Source organism: Strongylocentrotus purpuratus, unplaced genomic scaffold (assembly GCF_000002235.5).
Source record: "Strongylocentrotus purpuratus isolate Spur 01 unplaced genomic scaffold, Spur_5.0 spur5_scaffold_6, whole genome shotgun sequence".
Taxonomy (NCBI): Eukaryota; Metazoa; Echinodermata; class Echinoidea; order Camarodonta; family Strongylocentrotidae; genus Strongylocentrotus; species Strongylocentrotus purpuratus.
Window position 1 is genome coordinate 44,619,289 of NW_022145612.1, and position 23,678 is coordinate 44,642,966.

Sequence of the window (23,678 nt, forward strand, 5' to 3'; positions counted from 1 at the left end):
TTTGATTCCCATGATAGAACTATTAGAAAAATCATGCTATTTAAAAAAATATAAAAGGCGCAAGAACAGACACCACTCATGTTGTACATACCATGAAGCAAAGGTTGTTGCGTTTCAGGTTTGCCTTCACGTAGCATGCCATGGAGCCTGGAAGCAAAAAAAGGTACGATAACAAGTTGATCAGTTAAAACGAAAAGCGGGAAACAGTGAAATGATATCGTACAGTAGGTTTATACTGATGTTTGTGTTGGAATACCAATTATTACATATTCTAAATTGGTGTGCGTACTGCATAAGATCTCGGTTATAATATTAAACCCATTCGTCTTATATGAAAGTTTGAGACCCCAGAGCAATAGCTAATCCTAAACCTACCGTAAAGCCCAACTTAGAACCCAGTCCAACCAAAGCATTAATGCATAAGATGGATCCCCACGTCTTCACTCACTCGGAAGCTGGTCTGTATTACACATTTCCTCAATCGAAGTTACTGTTTCCTTATTGGAGCAATGTTAAGAATAATATGTTTTATAAAAGATTGTGAGATGGTTGACTAACTGAATGGCAACTTTCTCTCGAAAAGGAGATGCTTACAATTCAGAAAAGTTCAGGGCAGTTGAATCCAGCGGTCCCATTTCTTTCTCCTCCTCCTCATCTTCTTCTTCCAGATCCTGTTCAGTTACTATCAATAATAATAAGAGAATACTACTCAACATTTTGTAGTAAAATACCGAGTCTACTTATTTGAGAGAAAAACACCTTGAACAAAGGATTTTTATATGTTAAAAATAGACACTGCACATACACAAAGAACATGAAAACTCAGTTATATATCCGTTGTTTAAGAAAGATACCGAGTCTACTTATTCCAGAGAAATAAAGCCTGAACAAAGGCTTTTCATATGTTAAAGGTAATACAAAGTTTTGGGAAATTTTGAAAATTGGGTGGATAGTGATTCTTTACAATTTTGATATATTTTGATGCCTATCTGGATGTATTATAAGCACTAGAAAATTTAGCCCCAAAAACACATCAGCTTTTGAGAAAAATTGAATATCAAAATCTACCGGTGCTCCCGGTAAATTTTGATAAATTTTAGATAGCGCCTACGGCCATACAATGGTAGCTGCGACCATGAAATTCTCAGAATATGTAGTTGTGATATATAATTTCCAAACGGGAATAGCCAATCGGTCGATTATAGTCAAGAAACATTGTTTATAGTTACATTTATATTTTGACCTTTAGAGGGAGCTATACAACATAAAGTGTTAATGTTTTACAATTTCATCACTTTAGACTCGATTTCAACCGCGACAACGATCACTGAATATTGTAAGATCGCATATGCTTCCAATATGTTCATATGGGGGGGGGGGGGGGGGGGGGGGGGGGGGGGGGGGGGCACATTTTTTTTTTGTCCTCGATTTTTTTTAAATTTGCACCCCCCCCCCCCCCTTGAGCGCCAGGGGGGGGGGGGGGGTGGCCAACCCCCCCAAAGGAAAAAATCACGTGATTTTTCATGATTTTTTTTTCTCAAGGGGGGAGGGGGGCCGGGCCTCCCGGCCCCCCCCCCTGGATCCGCCACTGGTAGAGCCTACTACAAGTTCAACAGTGTTGCAAATGATACTTCTTACTACGGCAATTACACGGCTAAAGTATATGTTTTTCACAACATAAGAAAGATATGAGTTTGTTAAACCTCAACTAAGAAGAGCCAGTGTTTCATCATGAAGTATTATTGAATTCTTACCATGTGTAAGAGCAGGTTGAATCCATTGCAATGCCTGCTCTGCATCACCTTTGACCCGCACTGTGAACTTTGACATTTCCAAGCAACACTGTGAGGAAGAGGAGGACAAAGAGACAGAAATATGAAGAGAAAGGGAGAGAGGGAGAGAGAGAGAGAGAGAGAGAGAGAGAGTTAGGATGAGGGTGGATGGGAGAAGCGGGGTTATGAAGACAAAGATAGTAATTGGCAAAACACGTTATTTCTCTGATGGAAGGTTGGATTTTGTTCGATGTTTTCAAAGCAGCCAATGTCAAACGTTTTTCGGTAGACGAGAGTGAGGATTTGGGAATAATAATAGTTTATATTTGTCAGCCGATGAGAGATTGATGTAGACCATGATGAAATTATGTTTACATGTAAATAGATTGATACTACTGTCACAATTTTTTACACCCATTCGGCCGCACCAATCTCTCTCTCTCTCTCTCTCTCTCTCTCTCTCTCTATATATATATATATATATATATATATATATATATATATATATATATATATATATATATATATTACAAAAGTGACCAATCAAGATTGTCTTACTGTCCGGAAGAGGCTTTGCATGTTTGACATGTTTTCTTTAGCCATGTTGAAGGCGCTGTTGTAGTACTTCTCGGCTGACGAGTAGGAGAAATTTGACTGAGCAACTTTTGCCTGCCTGAGGATTCTTGCCACAATGCTCTCCGCAGGACCCTGAAACGGATGATTAAAAAAAAGCTGGAAATGATAATGTTCTTTTAACTTCAAAGAAATTACTTCGACATGTAGAAGTATTTAGAGAGATACTCTTTTCAGCAATGAATACGTCTCGGGAAGCATAGCTATGTCTTTTGATTCTTGCAAAACTCTTTCCAATCTGTGGTTTGAAACACAATCGGGATTCGAGCAAATTGTGGCGCACGAGATGCACTAATCATTATAAGCTGAGCAGGAATATAAAAACTTGTGTCTCAAAAAGGGGAATAATCTTTTTAGGCAAACTATTGGAAGGTTTCTAGAGATGCACTAATCATTATAAGCTGAGCAGGAATATAAAAACTTGTGTCTCAAAAAGGGGAATAATCTTTTTAGGCAAACTATTGGAAGGTTTCTAAAGAGGATCGTACACAATTACACAATGAAATATGTATCTGATATCGATATTTATACCAAGACTAATCTTATCAATGACTTGAACGTATATACACTGTTGGTCATAATGGTGGAATATTTATTTTTACCCCAGATTAGGGAAGGATTTAAAAAAATTATTTATTTCTAATAGATCTAGATAATGGCATACATTCTCAGATTTTTATTGAATATTAATTTGCGAGTGTTTATTTTGCGTGACTGCTTAATCATATGTGTGCTACTATGCTAATCAGCTAAGGGACCTACGTCCTTAAGTCATAATTGACAGTAATGAGGATTAATGCCTCACAAAAGGGCACTAATATATAGCTGATCGACACGGTTTTTATCCTGGGGCCTCACAGTAACGAGGCCATTGCTTAGCCCCCGAATCATGACTGTACGCAGTGTTTGCTAGGGTACGCGGCCCCTTCCACAAATCCCCCAAAACGAAGAAAATGCAATGAATTGTCAACAATTCATTGCATTTTCCCCCGGCCCCCAACAGGAAAAATTCCTCTGTGTGGCCATGCCTTGAACCATAATGCATGGCCCTACAGAGGAATTTTTCCTGTTGGGGGCCGGGGGAAAATGCAATGAATTTTTGACAATTTATTGCATTTTCTTCGTTTTGGGGGATTTGTGGAAGGGGCCTCGTACCCTAGCAAACACTGCGTACAGTCATGATTCAGGGGCTAAGCAATGGCCTCGTTACTGTGAGGCCCCACGATAAAAATCGTGTCGATCAGCTATATATTAGTGCCCTTTTGTGAGGCATTAATCCTCATTACTGTCAATTATTACTTAAGGACGTAGGTCCCTTAGCTGATTAGCATAGTAGCACACATAATTATGATTAAGCAGTCACGCAAAATAAACACTCGCAAATTAATATTCAATAAAATCTGAGAATGTATGCTATTTTCTAGAGGCTATCCGAAATAAATAATTTTTTTAAATCCTTCCCTAAACTGGGGGAAAAATAAATATTCCACCATTATGACCAACAGTGTATGAATACCGAGACTAAACTCATGTTTTAGCTTTTTGTTGACACTTTGGTTTTGTCCAAAAACAGAATCACAAAGACTATCGAAAAATGAAATTTAGAAATTGAAAAAGCATTAACGAACATAACGAAGACGCATTACGTAATCCGAACTTGATAGGTATGACAATAGGGTATGAAATATGGCCTATTAAAATGGATTTGTTCAGACTTCGCAATCGTGTTCTGACATTGTCTACATTCTAAATTATCACGTATAAAATATCACCTCTTGTTCCGACACAACTTCACTCCAATGCAAAGACTCCAGATCATCGCGTGTGATCATAGATAGTAACTTGTCAACGTCAGGTGAGGAGGTATCCAGTTGAGTTTCCTAGGAAACAATGAGAATTATGCAAATATTATTGTCTTAATGGTGATTGTATTAAGAAAGGATTATTTGTTCGACGGTGAACAGCTACTGTCAAATCTTAATGACTGCGAGACCACAAAGCTGACAAATTTAATGGTTCCTTTTGTTGTCTAGTCTGTGCGTGACAAAAGAAAACCTCACAGATATCCTTGTTTGTTAAGACATTGGTATACATATTAACTTTAAGATGACATTGCTACAAACTTAAAGTTTTAGATTTTGACAGAATTGTGATTTGATGTTACCTTGCAAACGTGATATGAAATAACGAGCGAATTCACCATTATGCAATGTGTTTTCTTGTTACAACTAACTTACCTTATCCCGTTTTTCGATCGCTATGAAGCTTGTGAGAGGTGTGATGATTGACAACCGGATACTGAGGTCAGTTAGATAATTCTTGAGGTCATACTTCCGGGTCTCATGAAAGACATGGTCTCGATTGAATGATCCAATCTCATAATCGCGAACGAGAGCTCTCCCTACTAGACGATGGAGAGTCTGAAAAGGGGAAATAATTATTGCAACGAGAGGGAAATAAAAAACAATATTAAGTCTTCACAATAAAATGTTAAATATACGAGAACGTAACTAAATACTTATATGACAAAGGAATTGTCCTAAATATCTTGACTTGACAGACGTAAATAATCATATTTGATTGATACACTTCTGTAAAAAAAACAATTTACACACGCGCCTGAATATGTTGCCATGATTGTCCGTGGGGAAAAAATGTTGAAATTTGTTTAAATATGAATAAACAGTCGTGATTCAATTTTTTTTATCGAAATGTGTATGAACCTGCAGTACTCTAACTTACCAAAGAAGATCCATCAAACTCGATGGGCGTTTTGAGTGATTCTTCTAAGCGTTGTCCAGCTATCTCCGCAGTGAGTTGAACCTTTATTAAACAAAATATGCGCAAAAATCACTTATTGTTGATGATATATATTTTTGAAAATATAACAAATCTTTTTTTATGTGTCTCAAGAGATAATACAATTTTTTACAAGAGCTAGAATGTTTCGGATCGTAAGTTAGTTGTTGCCGGTTGAGGCGACCAAACAACAAGAGCAACACAAGGAAATTTTGATAAGTGTTTCAGTGGTGGCACAGAATGATAAAACAATTAGTAGGCTGTAAACACCTGACAGAAAAAGAGATAACACACTCCCACACACATACAAGAGTTTACCTCTTTGACCTTTGGTCCAAGTGAGAAGAGGAGAACCTTGGATCCAGTAAAGACGGATGATGTCTGAGCTGGTACCTGGATCAGGTCCTTGGTTTCTGATCTGTGGTCCGCATTCTCCTCTGTCTGCCATGTTGCCTTCACACAACTCACAGACGGCTGGCGGCAACGGTCAATTTGGGCAGCGATCTTTAAAATGGGAGTCAATTTCGGTTACAAAAGATAATCAAAATTAGAAGTAACAAATTCAGGTCTGATAAGTAATATAATGTGACAGTTACTTGTTATCACACATTTCCAAGATTTCAGTCACCAATAATAAATAATAGCCTACTTATTTCCGAATGATATTAAGTTATTGACCGTTATTTCATCATTGTCTTTAACATTGACCTTAAATTATCAAATTCATAAGAATACCTTTCCTTCCCACTTCGATTTTGTCTTTGGGCTGAAGGACTCGAAGGCACCTCCACTGACATCAGCCAAGGCACGAAGTATGTGGCGATTCCCAGCAGAGCTGAAACAATAATTGGATAAAAAAAAATGTGGTATTAGAAAAAACAAATATCCTGACGTTATTACAGTCAAAGAAATATGGACATAATTATAACTGTCTTTATTAATTATTTTAATTCAAATTTATTTGCATGGATACTTTTTAGTTAATGGAATTCTTTAGAATTGTTGATCAATCAGGGATCAAAACTGTAATTTCTGTCTGGAATTATTCACTCTTGTAAATCAACAATAGTGTCATTACACTTTTTATTTTTATGTTTGACAAATTCAGATATAGATTGCAATGATCATCGAATAATTACCTAACAGCGCATGTGAATATTCTGTTAACGTGCTTATACTTGGAGGCAATTTCCAAAGTGAGTTTCTCGTTGGTGAGATGACCGTCGGATACAAGGAGAACGTTTCGCGCCGAATTCATCATGGGTAGAAGCGAGAGTGACCGGAGAGGGCGCCACGCTTCTGAGCTACCGCCAACTGATCTGGCACCTTCGATGAACTCTAAGGCTTCAAGAAGCTGACGTTGGCCGACAGGTTCAACGGTCGGAAAGAGTTCGGTGAAATCTATGGGCAAAAACCACGGACAAAAACAGTTTCATTTTTGTTTAAACGTTCGAGACTATTCTGAGGAAGCAACAATTAGCTGATGAATCATCACGATAGTTCAATGCAACTAACCTGTGCCGAAGGTGATGACATTGAAACGGCTTTTCTCTGGTAATGACTGAAGAATCATTTTGCAAATCTTTTTCGCATCCTGTTTAGGCTCTCCTTTCATTGAAGTCGAGCAGTCCAACAAGAGAACTACTTCAGGATCAGCAACCAATTCGGACTGGATTGTAGGGCAGAAGACCGCCATACTAGCCTTTGGATTATAGAGTATGATATCATATCGTTATTTATGTTTGCTTCAAATTCTTTAGCTCCTTTTGTCCATATTACAAGCCTTCTACATAATTTTTACAAGATTATTTTTAAAGGGTTTCTATTTAATGTACAACGTAGTTAACATTTTGCAGCTTTAAAAACGTGGAATGATTTGATGAGAGCTTGTCATAAATCGTAAGTTGCGGAGACATTTTTTTCTCGATTTCCATAACATTGACCGTACAGCTCTGAACTAACTCCGACAAAAAACAGGCGAGTATTAACAAAGAAAAATATGTAAAAGTCTATCAGTCCAGCGACAAAACTAAAATGCAATACTTTATTATTACGAAGTTCCGTTATAATAACTTACATATGAATTAGATGACGGATCAAACTCAGTCCAGAACCTTGGTGCGTTCTGATGGATAATGCTAATAAGCAGCTGGAAACCATCACCGAGTTGGACTCCATCCCCCAAAGTAACCGTAGCCTTCATCTCCTCCCGCTATCAAATAAGGACAGTGAATCACACATTAAAATTAATAATTCATAGTGTTGGTTGTCTTTGAGTCTCCATCCTTATAAACGGGCGACACCATTACAAAAAAAAGAAGAGATGTTCTCAGCTTAATAACGTTGAAAAAATATTAATCTCACAACTCGATACGAAAGTGTGACTTGAGGATTCTGGAATGTACTGTTGTTTTGAAAGTGTAAAACATGTGGAAAAGGACTTGAATTGTCATCCACTCCCATGATTGACACCCACTTTGCTATGAACTTGCAGCATTTCTTGTCAAAATCTTCTTATGAGTATCATTTAAGCCATCCGGGTTTTATGCTTCAAAAGCTTTGGGAACTGCATTCATGTATTTTGGTAAAGAAACTATTTGTAATATGCTCGCACTTTGTATTCGACTTGCTGTTTGCCTTATAATCTACTCGCGTTTGGCTCCTATAATAATTATGAAAGGTAGATGGTCAACGAAACGTAGTAGAGCAATGATGAACGTAGACCTACCTTTACTTTGACCACATGAGTCGGTGATTCAACTGATGTGATACTTGATGGCATCTCCATTGTTATCTGAAGAGACTCCTTCCTTTAAAATGAACGAAATTTAAAAAAAAAATCACAAGGAAGACGTTATGTTTAGACATGATTAAATAAGGTCATATATTCCTCTGTGACCCATACCTAACAATGTACTTTATCGCCAACACACGCAAACGCGCGCGCACTCACGCATTTTATCTATTTTCTTATCCTTCATCCCATATCTCTTTATATATCTCTCTATTCGTTTCTTTAGCTCTCCCACTCTATTCCGATTATTTATCCCTCTCTTTCTCCCTCTTCCCCTTTCTCCTCTCTGTCTGTCTGTCTGTCTGTCTCTTTATCTATTTATCTATCTCCCTATCTATCTCCCATACATCTTTATCTCCGCGTATTTATCTCTATTCCTCTCTGTACTTCTCTATCTCTTTATATATATATTTTTTTCCTTTTCTTTATCTCTCCCATTCTATTTCCACCTCTCTCTAACCCTCTCCGATTCTCTCTATCCCCTTCTCTCTATCTCTCTCCCTCTCTCTCTCTCTCTCTGTTATAATTTTATTCATTATAATCCTCCACATATCGTATTCTATGGTGGCCCTGAAGGGACATCGCGAATAGACTAAATCGTGAAAAATATGCGATAAAATTCACGATATCGTCAATTTTATCGCATATTTTTCACGAAGAAATTCACGAAATTGACGATATCGTGAACTTTATCGTGAACTTTTCACGATGAAATTGACGATATCGTGAATTTTATCGTGAAAAGTTCACGATATAAAGTTCACGTTATCGTCAATTTTATCGTGTACTCTCCTGACGGGCGCTTCGTAAACAAAACCAGCCCTAGCTGGGGAAGACAGAGAGAAGGAAAAAAGGGAAAGGGAAAGAGAAGATAAAAGGAAAGAAAGAATAATAAGAAGAAAAGAGGGAAACGGGGGGGGGCGAAGGGCTCTTGCCTCCTCCTCACTCCCCCCCCCCCCCCTCCCCGCCAAAAAATAAATCAGAGAGAGAGAGAGAGAAGGGAAAGGGAAAGGGAAAGAGAAGATAAAAGGAAAGAAAGAAGAGGAAGAGGAAGAAAAGAGGAAAACGGGGGAAGGGCGAAGGACTCTTGCCTCCTCCCTCCCCACCCCCCGCCAAAAAAATAAATAAGAGATAGAGAGAGAAGGGAAAGGGAAAGGGAAAGGGAAAGAGAAGATAAAAGGAAAGAAAGAAGAGGAAGAAGAAGAAGAAAAGAGGGAAACGGGGGCGAAGGGCTCTTGCATCCCCCCGCCCAAAAAATAAATAAGAGAGAGAGAGAGAGAAGGGAAAGGGAAAGAGAATAAAAAAGGAAAGGAAGAAGAATAAGAAGAAAAGAGGGGCTCTTGCCTCCTGCCCCCCTCCCGCGCCAACAAATAAATAGGAGAGAGAGAGAGAGAGATAGAGAGAAGGGAAACGGAAAGGGAAAGAAAATATAAAAGGAAAGAAAGAAGAAGAAGACGGAAAGAGGGAAACGGGGGAAGGGCGAAAGGCTCTTACCTCCCCCTCCCCCCTCCCGCCATAAAGGGAAAGAGAAGGGAGAGGGAAAGAAAATATAAAAGGAAAGAAAGAAGAGGAAAAAGAATAAGAAAAGAGGGAAACAGGGGCGAAGGGCTCTTGCCTCCTTTCTTTTCTTTCTTTTCCTTTCTTTCCTATTCTCCCTCTTTTTCGGGGGGGGGGAGGGGGGGGGGGCAAGAGTCCTTCGCCCTTCCCCCGTTTTCCTCTTTTCTTCCTCTTCCTCTTCTTTCTTTCCTTTTATCTTCTCTTTCCCTTTCCCTTTCCCTTCTCTCTCTCTCTCTCTGATTTATTTTTTGGCGGGGAGGGGGGGGGGGGGAGTGAGGAGGAGGCAAGAGCCCTTCGCCCCCCCCCGTTTCCCTCTTTCCTTCTTATTATTCTTTCTTTCCTTTTATCTTCTCTTTCCTTTTCCCTTTTTTCCTTCTCTCTGTCTTCCCCAGCTAGGGCTGGTTTTGTTTACGAAGCGCCCGTCAGGAGAGTACACGATAAAATTGACGATAACGTGAACTTTATATCGTGAACTTTTCACGATAAAATTCACGATATCGTCAATTTCATCGTGAAAAGTTCACGATAAAGTTCACGATATCGTCAATTTCGTGAATTTCTTCGTGAAAAATATGCGATAAAATTGACGATATCGTGAATTTTATCGCATATTTTTCACGATTAAGTCTATTCGCGATGTCCCTTCAGGGCCACCATAGTATTCTCCCTCTACTATAGTAACGCGTACAACTACGTCTGGACATCGATACAACATTACTATCCCCATTCTCCAAAATAACTACACCCGACCAGTAGGTAGTGTGTTAGGAAGCTGGTAATCACTTTATTGTGGTTTTATAAAAGCTGTAATTGTCCGGGGGTAAGATCGAGTCCGGGGTGTTTTTCCGGTGTATAGAGAAAAGAGAGGAATAATGGTCATCAATGACAGTCTCAATTTTTCCCAAAATAGAAAATCCCTTTTCAAACTTAATTAGAAAACTAACTGAATTGAAATAATTCATTTAAATGAAGATTAAACTTCAATTTCAGTTTTGAAGTGTTAAATAGCAATCCAAATATTATTTGTCTTTGATTGATGATCATTATTCAATAGAATGTGTATAGTTTTACCTTTCGGTCTCATTTGATGCAACTCCCGTCAATGCCTGAGTTTCCTCTGTAAGCTTTGTACCGCGAATTTCTTCTTGTAACCAAGGAGCAACGCTTCCCAGAAGATAGAAAGCCATCTTGCCCCCCTCCTCTTCTGCCAGTTCAGTGACGTATGTTATCTTGATGACCACTCTTGCACGAGGAGGGAGATTGCCGATGCTCACCGAAAACACGTTCTTGATGGAAATAAAACAAAATTATGAATAATTTTCAGTCCGCGATCAATAACAATGTCAGGCGGATCATTAAAAGTGGGAAAATATGCCCATTGTAATTCCTAAAAAGTCTCAGTCTTATGGCTCTTTCGGCAGTGCCTTTGGAAGGAGAGGAGGGTAAAAACTCTCCAGAAACTCTCATTAGGCCGGCCAGGAGGGGGAGGGGGTGGGAGGGGGAGGGGAGGTGGGACAAAATGTTTTCCTTATGTTAAATTCTTCCTGGGGATGGGGTGCTGTTGCCGGGTTTTTTTTACGGCGATTAAGCATAGCAGGTAACTGATTACTATAAATACATACGGAAGCTTCTTCTTGCATCAGGTATGCTCCATGACCCTCTCGTACAGCCTCCTGATATTCTTTCTGTGCTGTCTCTTTGGTCTTCACCGTACCCACTACATGTTTGTCGTTGATGAATGCTTCAAAGCCACATACAGCTGCCTTCTCGTCCAAAGGAAACACGTATCGAGCTTCTCGAATGTTCGTCTCTGAAATCTGGCTCTGGTAAACTTGTAGAACTGTGATCTATAACCAAGGAATGGGGAAAATGTCATCCTGGTCATGGATTAGTCAAACTTACGTTTTAACAGTATTGTTTTCCGCCCATGGTTCTGTAATGACAATCTACAAACTTCTTATCATACCGGTATCTTTAAAAACTTGAACAACTCTAGAACATAAGTAAAAAGATGATGGATAAATATTTCAAATGGTGTACTAAATGGGCGACATTCTGCTTGAAGCCAGTGACGGCTATAGGAAATTGAACATAAGTGTGAGGTATATTGAAGTATTGCAATCAGCAATGATTCAGGGGGCTTCAAAAGGATTGGGATGGGAGACGTACTCCGATGGCATCCTATGCTACATATTATATTTAAGTGGATAGTTGTCGGAACGGACACCCGAGAAGCTTCAAGAGGAAAATACAGTTTTTGTCTGGATACTGTCCATATTATAACCGCCGTTCGTCCCGTCTAATGTGTTTCTTTAAGGAACAGCAATATGATTCGAAGTGAATTTTGGTGAAGCATCTTGTTATACCTTCGCTGCAAGATCAGTAATGTGGCCTCTGACATGAACTTCTTCAAGTATGACGCCCTCTCTGCTGTTGGCTACAACTAGACCTGTGGTTGTCCTGCTGACAGGATCCTGACAGCACTGTACGTCGACAAGATCTAGAAATTAAGGAGAACACTGTATCAAACTAAAAATGTATTTGAATTCAGCTCTAACTGGAAGAAACTACATGATGATATTGTAGACAATTTAATGTGTGGACGTTGTTTCGAAAGAATATAAACAACTGGAAAAGAGAGATTAGGAAGAAAGGGACAGATAAATCGTTACTTCTCATACACAGAAGAAGATTTACAAACCATGTATATAAAACAGGCCATGAGTTATAGGACATACTCAGCAATTGAATAATTCTTGTATTCGTTAGCGGGGTTTTTCTTCTTCATTTTACCAAAACCCGTTAAAAAGCTTTTGAATTTGTAAATCATTTATCACTCTTTGACCTACGCGGTTACAGAAGGATATAATATGCACAAAATAATGTGCAGGTAATTCAAATGAAAAGAAATAGAATATATATTATAACAGACGAATACAAACCAATTTTGTCTAAGGTTTCTGTTGTTTCATCTACGTTTCCCACCCCGTCGTCTTCACCGTCATCCTCGTCATAGGCGTAGCCATCGACCACATCATCATCGCCATCAATGCTGAACTCGACGAGATAACGAATGCATTGTTGCTTGGTCGAATAAACAACAAATTCGTCTTCCTAGGGACGAAAATACAAATTATGGACAAGATTATTGTTACATCATTTGGTCGACCTATTGAGATGTTTATTAAAAATACATTGTCCTATATACCCTCCCGAAGAACAATGAGCGTTATCAAATGAAATAGAATTGGGTGGTTCCCCTTTCTCCTTCGAAGTCCAAGAAACATAATATCTTTTTAAAAAATGCAATGGAGCTCACATTTTAACACCCCCCCCCCCCTCGGGGGGGGGGGGGAAGGATCGATCCGCCCTATTTATCAATTTCTCTAGCAAAAATGTCTCATATGTCAAGTTATTAATCTTCGTAATAATTAATATATGTTTCTACTATCACAAAATAAAACGAAGAAAATCGTAAAGGCACTAACCTTGAACTCTGAAGGCTTGTTTTCTGTAGCACGAACACCATGTGTGCTCTCGAAGCCTTCGGGTGCCTGTTGCATCTTGGTGTTAAATTCATAGTAGTCTTGAGTGGATCCGAGAGCGACCCTGATGACAAGCATCATCCTCGTCTGAGAGAAGTATCCGTTTTTTGTGTACTGAATGCATGTGCTAGATGATATATGATCATAGTATGATGAAGCCCAGCCTAACCTCTTTATATGTTTCAATTTGTTCATTGAAAATACATTTATGTATATCTATTTTAAATGTAATATGTACAGTGCTTCTGCAAGGTGATGTGATGAGACTGGTGTGGGAAACTTAAGATGATCAAAGCATGAGTGTCTGGATCTGCATTTTTTGTGAATATACTTAAGCAACACGTCTACACATTAAGTCTTATATCGTTCATTGTATAGTTTATATAGTCCTGCACATCATGCAAATCAGTAAACATATCTTACAAAGAGCTTTAACAGTTTTGTTTTTGAAACACACTACCTTGTCTAAAACTATTTCAGAATACTTCATTTTCTTGATGTTATCAGAAGAAAAAGTATATTATTGTCACATATCAACACGATCAGTATTCAAGTTTAAGTTCAAGTTTTATTTCCACATCTGATTTTAAAAACACAAGTACAATTTATATGCATATATATACATTAACAAACGTTAAAATGAAACATCTTCAATTTAAATCATAATGTGGTTGGAAAAAACAAAGGCCGATGGCCTTTCAAGGTTATTCCCAAAGATAATAAAATTTACATAAAAAGTTTCTTAAATTTATTTTTAAAAAACGAGATAAAAATATCAAGGTTAAAATAACACAAAGCATCAATAAGCAAAACTAAACCGGACAAATCCATTACAAAAGGACAAGAGACAGAAAAGGCATTTATGTAAAAAATAATCGTAATTATACATATTCATTTACAAGATATTTCTTAAGTTTTCCTTTAAAAATTGATACTGTTGGGCATATTTGGAGTTCTTTGGGTAGTTTGTTCCATAACTTTGGTCCGGCATACATTGGCAGGTGTAAAAGATTTGATTGACGAGTTTCATAATTATTCACATTTCTATTACAAATAAAACAATCATCTAGAAACTTTGGAAGTATATTTTTAGAGTAAGAAAACATAAAGATACCAATCTGTTGCTTATGTATATCATAAATTGTTAATATACTATGTTTTTTTAAATATTGTATAGTTTTAAATAAATACCTTGTTCGATCACCAAAGTATAGACCGGGACCAAGTAGCCCCTCGTCACGGCGTTGTCCGTTAAACATTTCCACCACAACCTTGGGCATAAGGAGACCCCTTGTAGGAATAAAACAAATTTATACAAGCGGGGAAAAAATAATCGTGAAACATATTTTAATAATAATAATAATAGTACATCAGATTTATAAGGCGCCAAATGCACTTGACAATCAAATGCTCAAGGCGCAGACACACCTTTTTGACATGCATTTGTTTCAAAGTTGTAAATGCCAAGTATAAAGTAAATCAAGTCTGGAAAATTTTAATATGTTTTCACTTAAATCCTTCTTTGGCTGACTGGTACCTGATACCAAAACATGTTTTGCTTAGCAATGTTTAAAAGGAGGAAATCCTTGCCAATTTTAAGAAGGCAGCCCTCTCCGTTCGAAGGACCCCTTCCTTGGCATTTTAATACTTTGTCCCCTCCCATTCACTACATCCCTACTTTCCAACACCCCTCTACACCCTACACCGTCTCCACCCTGCACCATCTCCTCCCCAACACTCTCTTCACTCCAAGCCCCTCATTATCCCTACTCTTTCTCCCCAATTTATAATGGTTTAAAATCTGGACAACATACCAAGTAAATTGTTTGCTTTGTAGCATGAAAGAATGTCCCTTGACACTTCTTACCCCTTCCCATTTACTCCCTGATTATATTACAACCCTCCCCATTCAACTCCCGCTCTACCCAACTAAAATGAGTTAATACCTGGATAAGATCCCAAGTACGTTGTTCGGCTTGGTGGCGTGAAAGAGTAGTGTATCATTGCCAATGTCGTGAAGGTAACCCTCTTCGTCAGGGGGTCTACTAACTGCGTAGATCCGGAAGGTGTTTACTTTCATCTCACTTAAACAAAAAACAGAAAGATAATGAAATGAAAAACAAAAAACAATTTTAGAAAATAAGACAAAGATTCCGTTCATCACACACTCATAAAAGCGAGATGGAAAGATCTCCATATTATGTCGAAATGATTGTAACAGTGGCGTCTCGTTGCTTGGCAAAGTCATAGAGTTGGTGGTTGAGTTTGGGAGTGTCCTTGCCTAACAAAGAGGTTGAAATGCAAGGGAGCAGAGGAGAGACTTTGGGAAGATTTGTTATTCTCAGTCGTTTAAAAACAGACCACTTGGTAAAGCATCGGCAGAGGGTGACGAAAACTTCGTCATGCTTATACTACGCAAAATATAAATATCTGTTCTACGTTTACTTTTTATTTTGTCCAAAATAATTTCCCCATGATGATGTTAATTGGATTAAACCCGAAATTACTTCATGAAGTGAACATTATAAACTTATTTCCGAATAGAATGATGACATCGTATCCGGACATCCACCCCCGGATAACCACCCCTAGGATAACCACCCTCTAGGACAACTACCCCCTAGGACAACTACCTTACCCCCTAGGACAACTACACCCGAACATCTACCCCCAGACAACTACCCCTCGGACAGTTGTCCGGGGGTAGTTGTCCTAGACGATGGTTGTCGTAGGGGGTAGTTGACTGGGGGTAGTTGTCCGGGGGTAGTTGTCTAGGTGGTAGTTGTCCCAGGGGGAAGTCGTCCTAGAGGGTGGTTGCCCTAGGGGTAATTGTCCTAGAGTGTGGTTATCCTAGGGGTGGTTGTCTAGGGGGTAGGTGTCCTAGAACCTGATGACATACCTAGGCATAGTTGATTGGACTAGTGTCTTGATCTTCCCATACTCTGGATGATCGGGTGGTAGATGTTGGATGTAGCATCGAAGAGCTCTGTACTTGGCTTCAGGCGTGGGTCGTTTCTGCCATCCCGTCTCCTCGCTGATGTATACCGCATCTCGAATCATCTACTCAAAACAGGGATTAGATATAGATTTAAAAAAATGGAAAGGGTACAGATAGAGAGAGAGGGGGTGATGGGGAATAAGGGTGAATGATGGGGAAGAGAAGGATGGTTTAAAGATTTAGGAAGAAAAGAAGAAGAATGAGGACTATATGAATATTATCAAGGTTATATTATTCTATAGAATTATCTTGTATTTGAATGTTTCATACCTCGTTTGCTAGTCAGTCAAGTATACCTTCTATATAATGATAGATGGAGGTGTCGTAGGCTGGTGGTCTATTCACTTATCTCTCAATCCAAGGGTTGAGGGTTCGAATCCCTGCCAGGTACTAACGTCCTTTGGCAAAACATTCATCCACATTTGCCACACTCCACCCATGTGTATGATTGGGTACCTGGCAATGCTGGGGTAATACTAATTGCAGTGCCCGTATGAGGAGCAGTATTGATATTCATGGGGCTACCCTGTGTGAATATGAACCAATCATTATTATCATTTATCTTCAAATACAGGGGCACTTATCAATATCGAGGGGCATTTCCCGACCCCCTTACTCTGGTCTCATGAATCGCCCCAAATTAAGTTGGTGTGATTTCCCTTTGCATAAGAGTCCGATTGTCTTTTTCAAGAGCAAGCAAGTAAGTTGATTAATTCATTTTGTATTGTTCCTCAGATACAAATGAAAGACAAAACCACAAATATTCTTTTAAAAGAATGAGCCGATCAACCTTTAAACATCCCAAAATTCTTACTTGACATAGGTCCAGCTTCGTTGCGACTTTGCTCAACAGTCTGATCGAAGATTGCATGTAATCGTGATGAGGAATGAGGGCGTAAAACTCCTCCTGAAGAGTCTCTATTTCAGCATCCGATATTTCGTCGTCGTATTCGTCATATTCGTCACCTTGATGTTTGCCTTTCCTCTTCTGTAAGATATTCCACATCTGATAAAGAACAGCTTCTGCCTTTGCAACCTGACAAAATAATTCAATTAGGAAACGTTTCCTTATTTTTGACATCGGCATAGTAATCATTTCGATTTGATATATAGATAATTATGACATCAGTTACATTTCTTGGTAAATATGTAATATTCTCTGATTGTGTTAGCTTAAAAAGTGAATAGGCATAATTGAAAACGTACTACATTACCTTAAGGTCGAATCATTATAAATTAAATTATTCCGATATATATTTTTCTTTCAAAAATGGGTGATGAGTTTAATTTTTACACTGGCTAAAGAAGCTGACGAACGATTTTTCCTTAGCAAAGTAATGCATTCTTTCACACATTTTATGATTTCTCAACAGTTCAGATATGGATTCCATCCACGGTATAATTCATGTAGAGGATTCGTCAGAAATAATGGAAGAAGTTGAGGTGTGTCACCCCTATTTAAACTTTTTGGGGGTTTAAGAATTCAAGAACCTTTATAGGCCCATGTGTATTCTTTCCATGCACTTATCGACACATACTTGTCCAGGAAGAATCGATGCCACAGGGACCGCTAGATGTTCTTTGAGTTTCCCCATCGCTTCCTTCCAAACATTGTCCACCAATTTGGCCACCTCTGGTGATAGACCCTGTGTCGGTGAGTAGGTTTCTCGGTACAGAAGGGTCTGAAAAGAGAAGAAAAAAGTATGAAAAACTATATGTAGTATGATCTTAAATACCTAAAATATAGACTCTTGCAATTTGCAGGCTAGCATTCGTTTTACTTATTTCTATGTCGTGATCTTATTTTTTTTTATTAAAAAAAAGGCTTTATAAAAGGAATATTGGAGGATGACGAGAACAGAGAATACGCTAGTGTGTGGAAATATAGAAGTACAACATTAATACAGAGACAGTTTGTAGAGGTGTTAGGGGTATAACGGTTCATTTATATCACTATCGATCATAAGGTTAAAGGTTCGAATTCCAGCCCAGAACTAACGTTATCTGTAGGTATTAATGTGCATTTTACCCTCTTCACCCTGATGTAAGTAGGTACCTGATTTGCTATAGTGAGCGCTATAGTTACTTCGGCAATATTCGGAGGCTTAGCTGAAATAGGGGTAATAATGTAAAAGCGCCGGATTTGAGCGATATACGTTTCCTAGATGTTTAAATTTCATTTCAATGTTCCCTCTTCTCTTCATCTTCAGCTACTATTAACAACTATTATAAATATTACAATCAGCTACCTATTTGCCGTTTTTCTTCATCATGTCATACTTATATTCCATCATCTTTGGTCTTTCTCTTGGGATGGTCAGACACCATCCCAGCTTTACCTATGAAAGATAGGTTATACCACCTACACCACTTTCCGGAAACCGAAAAAGTTGATGGACATTGGTTATCAACGCTTGTTAATTTTGTAAAACTTTTTGAATGGAATTTTGATGGAATGTACAAGAACTGAAGGACTTATGGCGGTTTTGAAAACCTTTTCAACAATAATAAATCACGAGTATACCTTTCTCAATGCTTCTGAACCAATCCATCGTGAGTTACTGACAGACGAGACTGGTACCATAGATGCCCTACCATCTCCTGATGAAGTATGTTGCTTGTAAAGATCCTCATAGATCTGCAAAGCCTCCTCGGCCGTAGATGCATAGCGGCACTCTCGATCTCCGCTCTCTTCATCCTGGTAATTGATTGGATGGCCAAAACAGAGTGATGATTTCTGTTTTTTAGTTATACTCGTTTTTGTTTAGTAACTCAAGTTATCAAGTCAATGAAAATGTTACATGGTTGCCAAAGTCTAATACAATCCCTAACTGAATGCCTAACCGTATGAGGTCCGAGTCATTTACGCTAATTTCTGTGCCCTGTCTGTTTGGAGTAAATGCAACATGGTACAAAAGGTTGTGGATCAATGAAAACTTTTTTAAAATTCCAACTTACTAAATCTCCTTTTGTACCATTATGTAGTTTACAATGTATATTATCGGCCTATGGCTGTAAGACGTCATGACTTTGTATGTTCGAAATATAAGATGGTTGGCTATCTACTCTGGATTCGATTGTCTTGAGAAAAATGTATCATTTTTAAAACCTCATTGGTAAATCCATGATATACAATGATGTACATGATGATTTATTGTTATGACAGTCCCACGTAATTATTATTAAGATCAAAACCATTAGATACGTGTCGTAAATGGATAATTGAATCATAATTTTCATATTCAAAGTTGATGATTGCCACTTTCGGTCATCATCCGAAATCGAACGAACAAAAACAATTGTAACTTTCATGGTTATTCTTAAACATTTTTTAAAACTTTCCAGTGAATCAATTTTGTTCGGAGTAAAACCACTTACCGTTGCTGTTCCTGTTGACGTCAAATGGGTCACCACTTTAAAGGGAAAGTCTTTTATTGTAGAAGTATCAGTTCCATCGGTTTGATCACCGGATGCCGATGATGTCAATTTGGATGGAGTAATGTTTCTTTGGATCTCAACGGAAAAGACACGAGCATTTCCGGGGGCAGCAGGATGCGTTTCCTGAACAGATGTATTGAAAACATAAAAAACAAAATGATGAACGAAGAAAGCTGTTATCAATTTTATCAGTTTAGAGATACAATCATAATCAAAATTCAGTAAAACTATGTATCCCCAGAGAAAATATTTTAGAAGCGTCATGTGACCTTTTTTTATACCGTTCTGGCGGAAGTGTTTTATTTCGAAATGATTCCGGGATTGCTGACTGTTTGTCAAGGGGTGCATTTGTTGATTCTTTTTATCTCAACGGAAAAAACCCGATTGTTTTCAGGGCTAACATATTGTGCAATAATAGAGGTAAATGGCAGGCCTATAAAATAGCATAAAGTGTCCTATAAGAACATGAGTGTTGTCTAGACAACACACGTTAAATTGAATAATAAAAAACAACTACAATTTAGAAATGATGTAAAAAATGAAATCAGCGATACCAGCTTTTTGAGTAAATCTGATCATAATCTACAGAAATGGAGGGCCATGACTAACGATGTATGTAACAGACTTGGCCTTATAGGCCTTATATGATGATGATGATGTCATATCCATTACTGACGGTTCGTCAGGGGCCAGGGTGCAATGCACTATTTCTTGTATCTAAACGGAAAAGATCTAAGTATTTCCGGGACTAAAATATTGTGCAATAATAGAGGGAAAGGGTACGTTTATAAGATAGTATAAAGTGCGCTATAAAAAGTATCACTAAAGAATACGAGTGTTGTCTAGGCAGCACACGTTGAATTGAAACGAGAATAATTTTTGTTATAGTATACATGTAGGTCTATACGAGTTTAGGGATCATGAGCCAAGAGAAAGGAGTCGAAAGAATAGACTCTTGAAAGACGTATTTAGTAGCCTTGTCACGCGAAACCAGCAGTTTTCTATATGAACTAAATTAAATGAAAAGAAGAAGAGTGGCTATAGAGGTGACGTAGAAACAGGAAGTATTGGCCGGGGCACGTGAAACCCAATGATTGAGAGAGAGAGATAGAGAGAGAGAGAGAGACAGAGAGGGGGAGAGAAAGAGAGAGAGAGAAGAGAGAGAGAGAAAGAAAGAGAGAGAGAGAGAGAGAGAGAGAGGGGGGGGGGGGTAGTGCTCTTGATTTCGTCTGGAAATACATGTACCTTTTTCCAGTTTACACTAAGGGATATCACTTAAATTTTGTCATTATAATATGCAAACTTTACCAAAAAAGAAAAAAAGAAAACACAAATATGAAGACATAAAATCGAGTGCAGGTTAAATTAACCATTCCATGACGAAACATGACGATCGGGATTCGTTCATCTGCCAACTTCGTCTAGGATAATAGTTAATACCTATCGATTTTAATCCATGTCATCCCAAAACCGCAGTTTGCTCAGAAAAAACCCATGGTTACCGATCATGAATGATAGGTTCAGGGCTGTTGTAATCTAGTCTGGCTTTTCCGCTGGTATTCTAAGTAACGCTCAGCGATTTGACCCGTTTAAATTAAAGCTGAAACGCCTATGAGTTCAACGCAAATGACAACTTGCTCGATTGCACTATGATTATGGCCATATTCCTAACCTTTAAAAAAAACGTTCTTATAAAATAATTCATTCTTACTTGAAGAACTGCTTTCTTGACCAACTGTTCCTGCACTGGTACGATGACTGGTTCGTCGATCCTATGAAATCGGTAAACGAATATGATTTTTTTTCCCCCATAAATATTATTATGAATAAAGTTAATCGCTATGACACTTTCATCAATTACCTTTTTCGTTTTAGAACATAATACGTAATCTCCTTACACTTTCTTACATTATTTCAGCCGTGGTGGGTTTCTCTTTTTTCATATCATGTCTGAATGTCTTGAACGTATTGTTTATATTATGTATGTCAAAGTCATAAATCGGAACAATTGCGACTGTAATATTCCTTTCTAACATAAAGCACTGTCTATTTTGTTGATTCTAATTCTTGTATTGAAGTACTTTTACTTTTAGATTCAGATTGTACTAGCATTTACAGATCTATCTGGAAAGAATAATATAATTATTGACTCACCAGGGCCGATTTGTACTGATGATTGACGTCGCCATGTTGATTTTCGAGTATCGACCTTACCCTGTATGACAATGACAGAAGGGGAAAAATGATATAATCTGATAAAGTGCTAAGCCAGGTGTACTGGCCAAAGAGAAAGACCGGCCCCCTCTCCATAAATACAATTCATTCATTACTCATATTTATTGATAAAATGATTGCTGTAAAAAGATTTATTGTCATCTAGATTCATTCCTACGTCCTTCATTTTTTCGTATATAATTATCTGGAAGCATATTTATTGGTTAAATAACGAAAGGGAAACATGAAGATGCAATATACACGTTTGTTTTGCATACGATAATGTCTTTGCATACCAATGCAATATACTATTTTTGTATATTAATGCAATAAGTATCCTTACTTGCATGATGTATTACAGAACATAATTATACAAGACATAGAAAACGTGTTAACATTTTACCACTTTGATCATGATAATACAATTTTTTTAAACAGGTTTTTTTTCTTCAGTATTGACTTAAAATGTTTAATCCAAGATTGACATTGATATTTACATTGATATTGCAATGCATTTCCATGGATACGTTTGCCGAGTATTACAAGTATTACAAGTAGGTTGATATCCTCCTTTAACCGAAATGTTGATTTAACCTCTTTGCTAACAATGCATATATTTACATTATGTTTTACACTACAATATCCGAAAAGAGGAAATTGCCGGTGAAAAAGGAGAGAGAGAGAGAGAGAGAGAGAGAGAGAGAGAGAGAGAGAGAGAAGAGAAAGAGGAGAAGTGTATCTTATATCTTTGCATATTTATTCCACCAATAGTGGGCCGAAAATCCAAATTTGAAAGAATATTATATATTCAGGTGTATTTCTAGTTAAGCTCCGTGATATATAGGCCTGAAAGAATAGGCCTTGATAGGTGTAATATGGTGCCGCAAAGACAAAGTCAAAACAAGATTGAATGCTTACCTTTGTCGACAATAGTCATCTAGGCACAGCAGACGACGACCGAACGAAACAATCATTCACTGCACCGTGGCCGGTTATAAATTAATGAACCTCAATTCAGATCTAATATTTCATATCATGCAGGCGAAGAGAATTTACCCCCTTTCTGCTTGGCGATGTGCTTGATACATTACTGCAGAGACAATAATGAGTACTTTTACGTACACATCCGTATGTTTGTGAAATCAGAAACGTTCTGTAGGCTACTGTATATAGTCGACGTACAGAAAAGTGCTGACAACCGAACCACGAACTATAGTAAAGACAAACTTCAGTATCCGATGCGTCATAATTATATCCGGGTATGAAATTTTGTACTTTGACTCTATAGTATCAAGGCCTTCGCTCAACTGAGCACGGTCAGAATCATATGGAAATATTATATTGTGATAGATACTTAGGATTTGTATATCATGCAGCATCATACCATCAGTTCTTTAGTCAAGCTATAGATCACATTTTCAACCCCTTCTGTCTTTAGTCACGGCACCCTTTTAGGATGTATACATATAGACGTACGGACATTTTCGCTTTAGGGCCGTGAATCGAAGGCCTCTTGCCCGAAAATATGCTATCTGGATCTGAAATATTGCGAGCGACCGCCGAAAAATTGCACTTTTTTATTATGGAAAAAATGTAAATAATATACACAGAGGCGGCCCTCCATGGGGGGCAGGGGGCACAGTGCCCCACTTTTTAAAGCACCCGAAAAGTGCCCCTTTAACTTTGGAAGAAGTGCTTCTTTTTACATAGGAATAGTGCCCTTTTACAAGAAGTGCCTCGTTTCACTTTTGATTAGTGCCCCCTTCACCTCTGATAATTGCCCTATTCAAATGAGAGGTGCAACTTTTACTTTGACAAGTGCCCCTTTTCCTTTGTAATAAGTGCCCCTTCCCCTTTTAATAACTACCCCCATTTTAACTCGGAATTTTGAAATTTGAAAATTTGACCAATCGGCATTCCGTTCCGTT

The 23,678-nt window shown here is 38.1% G+C and overlaps 1 protein-coding gene across 1 annotated transcript in view; it reads right to left on the reverse strand.

Annotated features, from left to right (window-relative positions):
- The window catches only part of LOC590750 (protein mono-ADP-ribosyltransferase PARP4-like), a 27,839-nt gene extending 4,919 nt beyond the window's left edge, over positions 1-22,920 (reverse strand). Inside the window, exons 1-28 of the mRNA XM_030972219.1 lie at positions 22,669-22,920; positions 21,691-21,751; positions 21,248-21,308; positions 19,477-19,659; positions 18,623-18,796; positions 17,637-17,780; positions 16,913-17,134; positions 16,000-16,160; positions 15,047-15,184; positions 14,292-14,390; positions 13,044-13,227; positions 12,498-12,669; positions 11,922-12,055; positions 11,178-11,402; positions 10,627-10,841; positions 7,933-8,014; positions 7,282-7,416; positions 6,720-6,906; positions 6,344-6,605; positions 5,940-6,039; positions 5,523-5,708; positions 5,148-5,228; positions 4,643-4,825; positions 4,178-4,285; positions 2,331-2,480; positions 1,755-1,842; positions 595-682; positions 92-147 (exon numbers count right to left, since the gene is read on the reverse strand). Of these exons, the coding sequence (XP_030828079.1) occupies positions 92-147; positions 595-682; positions 1,755-1,842; positions 2,331-2,480; positions 4,178-4,285; positions 4,643-4,825; positions 5,148-5,228; positions 5,523-5,708; positions 5,940-6,039; positions 6,344-6,605; positions 6,720-6,906; positions 7,282-7,416; positions 7,933-8,014; positions 10,627-10,841; positions 11,178-11,402; positions 11,922-12,055; positions 12,498-12,669; positions 13,044-13,227; positions 14,292-14,390; positions 15,047-15,184; positions 16,000-16,160; positions 16,913-17,134; positions 17,637-17,780; positions 18,623-18,796; positions 19,477-19,659; positions 21,248-21,308; positions 21,691-21,725 (3,853 nt within the window). The 5' untranslated portion in view covers positions 21,726-21,751; positions 22,669-22,920. The remainder of the gene's footprint in view (positions 1-91; positions 148-594; positions 683-1,754; positions 1,843-2,330; positions 2,481-4,177; positions 4,286-4,642; positions 4,826-5,147; positions 5,229-5,522; positions 5,709-5,939; positions 6,040-6,343; positions 6,606-6,719; positions 6,907-7,281; positions 7,417-7,932; positions 8,015-10,626; positions 10,842-11,177; positions 11,403-11,921; positions 12,056-12,497; positions 12,670-13,043; positions 13,228-14,291; positions 14,391-15,046; positions 15,185-15,999; positions 16,161-16,912; positions 17,135-17,636; positions 17,781-18,622; positions 18,797-19,476; positions 19,660-21,247; positions 21,309-21,690; positions 21,752-22,668) is intronic.
- Between the last annotated feature and the right edge of the window lie 758 nt (positions 22,921-23,678).